The following is an 8,578-nucleotide window of genomic DNA, read 5'->3' on the forward strand; positions in this document are numbered from 1 at the left end:
CTCCGACAGTTGGTAACCCGTCGTGCATTAGAGCAGAGAGGTCAAGCCGTAGCAGTTTCCCGGTCTCGCCCGCCCCCTTGCGCCGATTGGTAGGTGCAGATTTCGCTATCTGATTCGCTGAACGAAAGCAGCGCGTAATTTAAAACATTGTATCAGTAACAAAGGTGCACCTCGTGGGCGGAGTTGTGCTCTCAGGCTAGGAAAGTCCAGGTTCGGCCGCGGAGTGAGAGTGAGACGGTACCGTAGAAGTGTGGCGTCTTCGGGTGAGTGTGCGGCTGTGCTTGAGCCCAGCTGAGGTACTTGCTTTTGCCCTGGCGGATTCGGCTTTCAGAAAGCGGAACTGCCGCCATCCCTTTTTTTCTTAATACCACTGTCCTCACTGTGGGCCTGGGGGGTGAGGTTGGAGCAGGAGCCTAGGGCTACTGACACCGCCTCCACGACACCGTTGAGCGAGGCACCCTACTTGGAGCGTGGCCTTATGCTTTCGGAGCCGGATATCTGTTCATTCCTGTTCGCAGTCCGAAATGCTGCCTCAGATTGGATTAAATGATTAACTCTTTCTCTCATTCCCTTCCCCTTTGCTGGTAGTTTAAGGGAAAAGGGAGTAAGAATTCAGGCAGCGAGACTAGATTGTCCTGGGGCCAGGGAATTGTTTCTTACCCAGAATTTGCCGCCCCTTTTATCCCTTAAGGTTCTCCTCTCTACCCACTCTCGTCTCTTTTTAGACCTAAACTGCCCCTGCTGAAATGTCGCAAGGGATCCTTTCTCCACCAGCCGGCTTGCTGTCGGATGAGGAGGTCGTAGTCTCCCCCATGTTTGAGTCCACAGCTGCAGATTTGGGATCTGTGGTACGCAAGGACCTGCTGTCAGACTGCTCTGTCATCTCCACCTCCCTGGAAGACAAGCAGCAGGTAAAGGAGTTGAAGAGTGGCTTGGGGACAGAAAGTGATATCCTTAGCCTACTAGTTGTCCATACAGAGTAGCATGAGGTAAAAAATCCAGCAATCCTAGGGTTTGAGGGATCAACTCAAAATTAAGAGCATGACAAGTAAAAAATGTACAGTTGTGTGTCCATAAGAAAACTATTAATTGCATTGCATTAACGAAACATCCTCAAATGCATACTCTCAGTTAATCCTATGAGGGAAGGCAATTGTTGTGTCTCCTTCGCCATGAGTCCCAGACATTTTAAATAATTTGCACAAGGTCGTATTGCCATTAAGTAGGTGGAATGTAAATTCAGGTTTTAATATCAACCACAGCTTCCATTTAAGGAGCTTTTCTTTCTGCTGAGCTGAGGTTTCTCAGCTGCAGCATTATTGATATTTGGGGCCAGATAATTCTTTGTTATACAGGGCCGTCCTGTGCGTTGTAAGACGTTAAGCAGCATTCCTGGCCTCTACCCACTAGATGTCAGTAGCTGCTTACCATTTGTGACAACCGGGAAACCTGTCCTGACATTACTAAATGTCCCTTGAAAGGGAAATGGCCATGATTGAGAACAACTCTACTCAGAAGTCTCCCCTTTTGTAGAAGTTTCATGAGAGCAGGAGCCTTGTTAATGTTCTTCACTGTGGACTACCAGAGCTCTTAGAATTTCTGGCCAGAGTAGACAGATCTCTAAATATCTGTTGAATGAACGTGGTGGGTGCTATTATTAACTCCACTCTACAGATGAGGAAACTGAGGTGAAAAGAATTTAAAGAACTTGTTCAAGATCTCATAGTTACTAAATGATGAAATTGGGACTCAAATTCAGGTATGTCTGCCTTCAGGGTGCTTAACTACTGTCTTTTGCTATATCACACGCTGATTTTCATACCAGTTAACTAGTTCTGACTCAGATACTCTGTGGTAAGCCAAGTTTTCAGGATAGTGAAGAGACAAGGAAGGGTGATTAAGTACTGAAAAACTCCATGTGGGTTGGAATGATTATGGAACCCAAGTAATAGCACAGAGTCATATGAGGTGGAATAGAGATAGTGTTAGCATGATTCCCAGGAAATATGCTATATTTGCCCATCTGCTCAGAAGTAACTGTTGAGATTAATCTGTGATATTGGCCTGGAATTCTGCCACAGGTTCCATCTGAAGATAGTACAGAGAAGGTGAAAGTATACCTGAGGGTCAGGCCCTTGTTATCTTCAGAGTTAGAACGACAGGAGGATCAGGTAAGTTTCTGAGGAGGGAGGATTCAAGGTGGAATGATACAGCACAGTAGAGGTTCCCAGGAATGTTTCCTTCTGTGACAACTGTGTTTTCCCCCTTCTCAGGGTTGTGTCCGTATTGAGAATATAGAGACCCTTGCCCTACAGGCACCCAAGGACTCTTTTGCCCAGAAGAGCAATGAGCGAGGAATTGGACAGGCCACCCACAGATTCACCTTTTCCCAGGTATGGAGTTACTGACATGTGAACAAGGGACCAATACCTAGGGGCAACTTTATTCCCTCTTTAGAAGGAAAGCTTTTTACTTGACTGTGACTCCTTATATATGCAGGTCTACAATCTGGGGGACCCTTGTTATGTGCTAGTCAGTGTGTCGAGTACTGTATGTGCATTAATTCCCAACAACTCTATTGTTATTATTATCATCATTGTCCCTAATTTCCTGGTAAGGATACTGTGGCTCGGTGAGTATAATGTTGCTGAAGCCATGTAGCTAGTCATTGGTAGAGTTAGGACTTGAGTCTAGATCCATCTATCTCCCAAGCCCATGCTTGTGACCATTATGTTGTTCCATTTTGTGTGCAGCATTGGACTTAGTGGATAGCATTCCGTAAGTATTTGTTGATTTGGATGAAAAATGGACTGGCAGAGAGTATTTAGGCAGCAGCTGGCAGCAATGCAGGAAGAAGTTGCTTGAGTAGTCTCCAGAGCCAACCACCCAGGAAGGGATGTATCTCTACTGGCTCTGCACAGAGAAAAGTGGGAAACGAAGGATGGGCCTCTGAGAAATTGGGTATGTCTCTAGATCTTTGGGCCAGAAGTGGGCCAGGAATGTTTCTTCAACCTGACTGTGAAGGAGATGGTCAAGGATGTACTTAAAGGACAGAACTGGCTCATCTATACATATGGAGTCACCAACTCAGGGAAAACGCACACAATTCAAGGTGAGTAATAGGCCTCACAGAACTGCTGACTGTCTTTGCCTTTTGATGCTCTGAGTTTGGGAACAGCACTTACTACAGCTGTCCACCTTTCACATGCCTCCAGGTACCATCAAGGATGGTGGGATCCTGCCCCGGTCCCTGGCTCTGATTTTCAATAGTCTCCAAGGCCAACTTCATCCAACACCTGATCTGAAGCCTGTGCTCTCCAACGAGGTAATGTGGCTAGACAGCAAGCAGATCCGGCAGGAGGAATTGAAGAAACTAGCCCTGCTAAATGGAGGCCTCCAAGAGGTAAAGTGTTGGTGTTCACAGAGGCAGGGATGGGGGACAAAATCTCCAGAAAGTTTTGTGCTTATGTTATCCCTGGACTCCTCCAGGAGGAGCTGTCCACCTCCTTGAAGAAGAATGTCTACATTGAAAGTCGGATGGGTACCAGCAGCAGCTTTGACAGTGGCATTGCTGGGCTCTCCTCCACCAGTCAGTTTACCAGCAGTAGCCAGCTGGATGGTATGTACCATGACTGGGCTCTGTGCCAAGTAACAGTAGGAACTTATTCTCTACTCCCCAAAACTTCCAGGGGTACAGACCAGAGGTTGCAACCTGAGCTTCACCTTCTGAGGCCCCTGCAGGCCAAAGGGGAGATGGACTACTCTTGAGTTGATGCTCTGTACATTGGCTTCTTCCCCAGAAACGAGTCACCAATGGGCACAGCCAGACACTGCCCCAGTAAGTGTCCCTGCAGATGTTCGCTTCTCCATCTGGATCTCCTTCTTTGAGATCTACAATGAACTGCTTTATGACCTGTTAGAACCACATAGCCAGCAGCGCAAGAGGCAGACACTGCGGCTGTGTGAGGATCAGAATGGCAATCCCTACGTGAAAGGTATGGGAAAGCAGGGAGGCTGGCATGAACCCTGGAGGGGACCTTGGGAGAGACTAGGAAAAGAGTTAGGTGCTTCCCTCTTATGTATGCCCTTCTTTCCTTGGCCTCTCAGATCTCAATTGGATTCACGTTCAGGATGCTGAGGAGGCCTGGAAACTCCTGAAAGTGGGTCGTAAAAACCAGAGCTTTGCCAGCACCCACCTGAACCAGAACTCCAGCCGCAGGTTGGTGGGTTATGAGTCAGCCTTTCTTTCAGTGTGTTCCAGGAAACATTAGTCCTCCACCTGGTCATAGAAGATATGCAGTGACTTTTCTCTCTTTCTTAACTTCCAGTCATAGCATCTTCTCAGTCCGGATCCTGCACCTTCAGGGGGAAGGGGATATAATCCCCAAGATTAGCGAGTAAGTTTTTCCATTTAGAAATTTGGGTTCTTGGCCATAAATGGTAATTGGGGGAGGGGACGAGAGTGGTCCTCAGGGGAATTACTTCCGTTAGATTCATGCTCTCCTTCCTTGGGTACAGAGATTCTTCATGGGTCCTCCCCTCCCTAAAACTATACAAAGGGCTAGAAAGCTCATAACATGTGGGATCCTTATGTCAGATCCTGTCCATCATTCAAGGTTATCACTCTGTGATCTGGCTGGTTCTGAGCGCTGCAAAGATCAAAAGAGTGGTGAGCGCCTGAAGGAAGCAGGAAACATTAACACTTCTCTGCACACCTTGGGCCGCTGTATTACTGCCCTGCGCCAAAACCAGCAGAACCGGTAAGCTTTTCACTGCAAGCCAGGATGGCCTGGAGCTCTGCAGTTTGCTAAGAGACTTCCTGATCATCACTGGGGCTAGTGCTAGGATACCCCCAAGGGCTGGAGTTCTGCTCATAGCTCTATTCTCTGATTCCCTGCCAGGTCAAAGCAGAACCTGGTTCCCTTCCGTGACAGCAAGTTGACTCGAGTGTTCCAAGGCTTCTTCACAGGCCGAGGCCGCTCCTGCATGATTGTCAATGTGAATCCCTGTGCATCTACCTATGATGAGACCCTTCATGTGGCCAAGTTCTCAGCCATTACTAGCCAGGTGAGAAGCTATAGGTGTGATGACTGTGCTCACTTTGGGCTGGTACCTGTACTTAAGGAAGCTACTAGGGACTAGTAATGGATTCAGTTAAGATTTTTCCCCCTCACTAGCTTGTGCATGCTCCACCTGTGCAACTGGGATTCCCATCGCTACATTCATTCATCAAGGAACACAGTCTGCGGGCATCTCCCAGCTTAGAGACTGGAGCTAAAACAGACCCATGCCTTGATGATGATATTGAAAATGAAGTTGACATCTCCACATATGGCAAGGAGGTGAGAATGCAAGAAAGCTTTGGTGTAGCAGCTTGATGGCGATACATTTTCCATGCTACCTTCCAGGTGGGCCTGTGCCTTTTTAGGGCATGGGCTTCTAGTGACCTCTGACCTGTGTTTCCCTCCTAGGAGCTTCTACAGGTGGTGGGAGCCATGAAAGCACTGCTTTTGAAAGAACGGCAGGAAAAGTTGAGGCTGGAGATGCAGCTCCGTGATGAAATTTGCAATGAGATGGTGGAGCAGATGCAACAGCGGGAACAGTGGTGCAGGTACCAGCTGAGTAACCCCTCTTGTTCTGTCACTTAGACCTGATGGTGGGAAGCAGAGACTAGGATGGAGTAGTGCCTCAAGATCTGCTCTCCAAGCTCACTCCTCAGAATCTTCACTCACTTCTCTCTTCTCCTCTGACAGTGAACATTTGGACACCCAAAAGGAACTACTAGAGGAAATGTATGAAGAGAAACTAACGATCCTCAAGGAATCACTGACAAGTTTTTACCAAGAAGAACTTCAGGTGAGTTGCCCTAAACCAGTCCCAACTAGCTGCTCAGATTCCCATCGCTACTTGCCTGAGATAAACAGATTATATAAACTCTCATAGGGGTAGGAATATGTAATTCACCTTTCTATAGTCTCCTTAGTGCTTTGTACTTGTCAGTCTATGTTTGATTAATTGATTAAGAGTTTGATTGGCCAGGAAATGGTGTAAGTGCTAACAAACAGGATTTTGAGGCCCATGTATCACGGAAATTTTTGTTCATTGTTCAGTCATCTATTCCTGTAGGGTTCGTCTGACTCTGAATGGAATTGTGCTCTCTGCTTCCTTCTTAGGAGCGGGATGAGAAGATTGAAGAGCTAGAAGCTCTCTTGAAGGAAGCCAGACAGCAGCCAGTGGCCCATCAACAATCAGTGTCAGAACTGTCCCTACGGCGGTCACAAAGGTTGGCGGCTTCTGCCTCCACCCAGCAGCTCCAGGAGATTAAAGCTAAACTGCAACAATGCAAAGCAGAGCTAAACTCCACCACTGAAGGTGAGGAAGGAGACAGGGCAGGAAGCATAAGTTTCAGGGAAGAGCTGTTCTTCAAACTTGGGCCTTCTGGTGCCAGCTCCAACATAATTTCCTTAACTCCAAGCTACATCCCCCTGACCTTTCATCCTAGGATGCACACAGCATCACTTGTTATGTTTGCTGCAAGCTACTGTTAATTCAGTTAAAGAGATAAGTCCAAGGCTAGAAAGCCTACACATGTAAGGTTTTTGCTTCCTTCTCTCAGAGCTGCAGAAATATCAGAAAATGTTAGAACCACCACCCTCAGCCAAGCCCTTCATCGTTGATGTGGACAAGAAGTTAGAGGAGGGCCAGAAGGTAATTACCTTTCTCTGTTACCAAAGCTCTCACCTAAGGCAATTTCCAACACTATATCCCTGGTTCATATGAGGACAAGATGTTTTCTCTGCAGTCCTAGAGAATGGCTACCTCATTCAAATGACTAGTCTTTCTAGTTTTACTTCTCTTCAAATGGTTCTCCGACTCCTCCAGATCACTGGTTGATCTTGGCCACAATTTGGTTCCTACTCCTCCTTTTTCAGAATATAAGGCTGCTGCGGACAGAGCTTCAGAAACTTGGTGAGTCTCTCCAGTCAGCAGAAAGAGCCTGTTGCCACAGCACTGGAGCAGGAAAACTTCGCCAAGCCTTGGCCACATGTGATGACATCTTAATCAAACAGGTTAGGGAAGCCTATATACCACTTTCTCCCATCAGCCCACTTCAGAGTATACGTGAGAAAGAGAAAGGTAAAGATTTTTAGGCTAATCTTATAGTGAGGGGAGTTTCTCTTCCTTGCAAAATAAACATTCACTAAGTACAAGGCATTATGTTAAGTAATTTGTAGGCTTTTTCTGTTATATAACAACCCTAGAGAGGTAGATACTATCATATTTCATCCAAGATGCTTAGATTATAAGAAACAATTAATTGTAAGACAAAACACTAACAATTAAGCTATGACACTGTCATCAGTAAATGCATCCTGATTCCAGATGTATTCAAATGTAAAAAAAAAAAAAACCATCCTAGGCTAATTTGATACCTAGGAACTGAGGCTCTTGGAGGTTAGGTAAAATCATTCAAGCTCATACCACCTGATGTGTTAGAAAAGGTCCTTCTATTCAGTGCTATTTGTTTGGGTCTTAAAGAAAATACCCTCCTATTCAGTTAAAAGCTCTGACCATAAAGAGTTAATCTTTGTAAAAAGCAGTTTTAGTAACTAGTAGTGGATAGTGTGTATTACCTTGCCCTCCTGTTTCTCTAATAGATTAGACAGAAATGTTTTCTATAACTTTGTTGATCTTCCTTAGGATCAGACCCTGGCTGAGCTGCAGAATAACATGATGCTAGTAAAACTGGACCTTCGGAAGAAGGCAGCATGCATCGCGGAGCAGTATCATACTGTGCTGAAACTCCAAGGCCAGGCTTCTACCAAAAAGCGCCTCGGTGCCAACCAGGAAAACCAGCAACCAAACCAACAGCCCCCAGGGAAGAAACCATTTCTTCGTAACTTACTGCCCCGAACACCCACCTGCCAAAGCTCAACAGACTACAGCCCTTATGCCCGGATCCTGCGCTCACGGTGCTCCCCTTTACTCAAATCTGGGCCTTTTGGCAAAAAATACTAAGGTTGTGAGGAGAGAGCATTGCCCTGAGGTGGGTCAGCTGCTCAGCTTAAGAAATAGGTTTCTTTAAAGCTTTACTATATATATACCTGGAACTCTATCCAGAATGCAATATTCAGACATTAGTTTTTCTCCCTTTTGTAATATAATCACCTATGTATTCTTACACTTTTTTACTTATATGGTTTCTATGCACACAAAAGTTATATTAAAATAAAGATATTGTTCACATTTTAAATTTGAATTCTAAATTTAGCATAATCATTTAAGTAAATTATAAAAGGGGCAGAAAAATTGAAAATCAAGTATCATTCGGGCCCCTGGGAACTTTGCACAGGAATGGCAGTGCAGACCAGCAACTGGTGCACAGCTAACCCAAGAAAGCTTGGCAAGAAATTAATTCAAGGGACATTAGATATTCTAAACCTTCCTTAATATAAAATGAAGTGTCACCAATAAAGATGTTAAAAAAACCAAAAAACAAAAACAGGTTAATTAACTAAATGATTAAAAGGTTAATAAAAAAGTTATTCATAAAAAAATAAAATAAAATGAAGTGTCA

General features: G+C 45.3%; 1 protein-coding gene across 1 annotated transcript; it reads left to right on the forward strand.

Moving 5' to 3' along the window:
• The first annotated feature begins 115 nt into the window (after positions 1 to 115).
• KIF20A (kinesin family member 20A) lies at positions 116 to 8,254 on the forward strand. Its single transcript, XM_067731863.1, has 19 exons — positions 116 to 263; positions 726 to 911; positions 2,082 to 2,171; positions 2,274 to 2,393; positions 2,974 to 3,112; positions 3,216 to 3,403; positions 3,490 to 3,619; positions 3,801 to 3,995; positions 4,108 to 4,219; positions 4,329 to 4,397; positions 4,617 to 4,760; positions 4,902 to 5,067; positions 5,178 to 5,342; positions 5,472 to 5,611; positions 5,754 to 5,856; positions 6,174 to 6,372; positions 6,617 to 6,708; positions 6,933 to 7,070; positions 7,702 to 8,254. Exons 2-19 carry the CDS (start codon positions 747 to 749, stop codon positions 8,017 to 8,019), a joined length of 2,673 nt encoding a protein of 890 aa, XP_067587964.1. The 5' UTR covers positions 116 to 263; positions 726 to 746; the 3' UTR covers positions 8,020 to 8,254.
• The last annotated feature ends 324 nt before the right edge of the window (positions 8,255 to 8,578 follow it).

Source organism: Pseudorca crassidens, chromosome 3, assembly GCF_039906515.1.
Source record: "Pseudorca crassidens isolate mPseCra1 chromosome 3, mPseCra1.hap1, whole genome shotgun sequence".
NCBI classification, from domain to species: Eukaryota; Metazoa; Chordata; class Mammalia; order Artiodactyla; family Delphinidae; genus Pseudorca; species Pseudorca crassidens.

What these genes read in the sequence shown, in the direction of transcription:
- KIF20A (XM_067731863.1), top strand. Translation starts at nt 747, where the DNA reads ATGTCGCAAGGGATCCTTTCTCCACCAGCCGGCTTGCTGTCGGATGAG. An exon ending in TCTCAGCCATTACTAGCCAG is followed by an intron (nt 5,068 to 5,177) that starts GTGAGAAGCTAT and finishes CCCCCTCACTAG; the next exon opens with CTTGTGCATGCTCCACCTGT. An exon ending in CAGCGGGAACAGTGGTGCAG is followed by an intron (nt 5,612 to 5,753) that starts GTACCAGCTGAG and finishes CTCCTCTGACAG; the next exon opens with TGAACATTTGGACACCCAAA.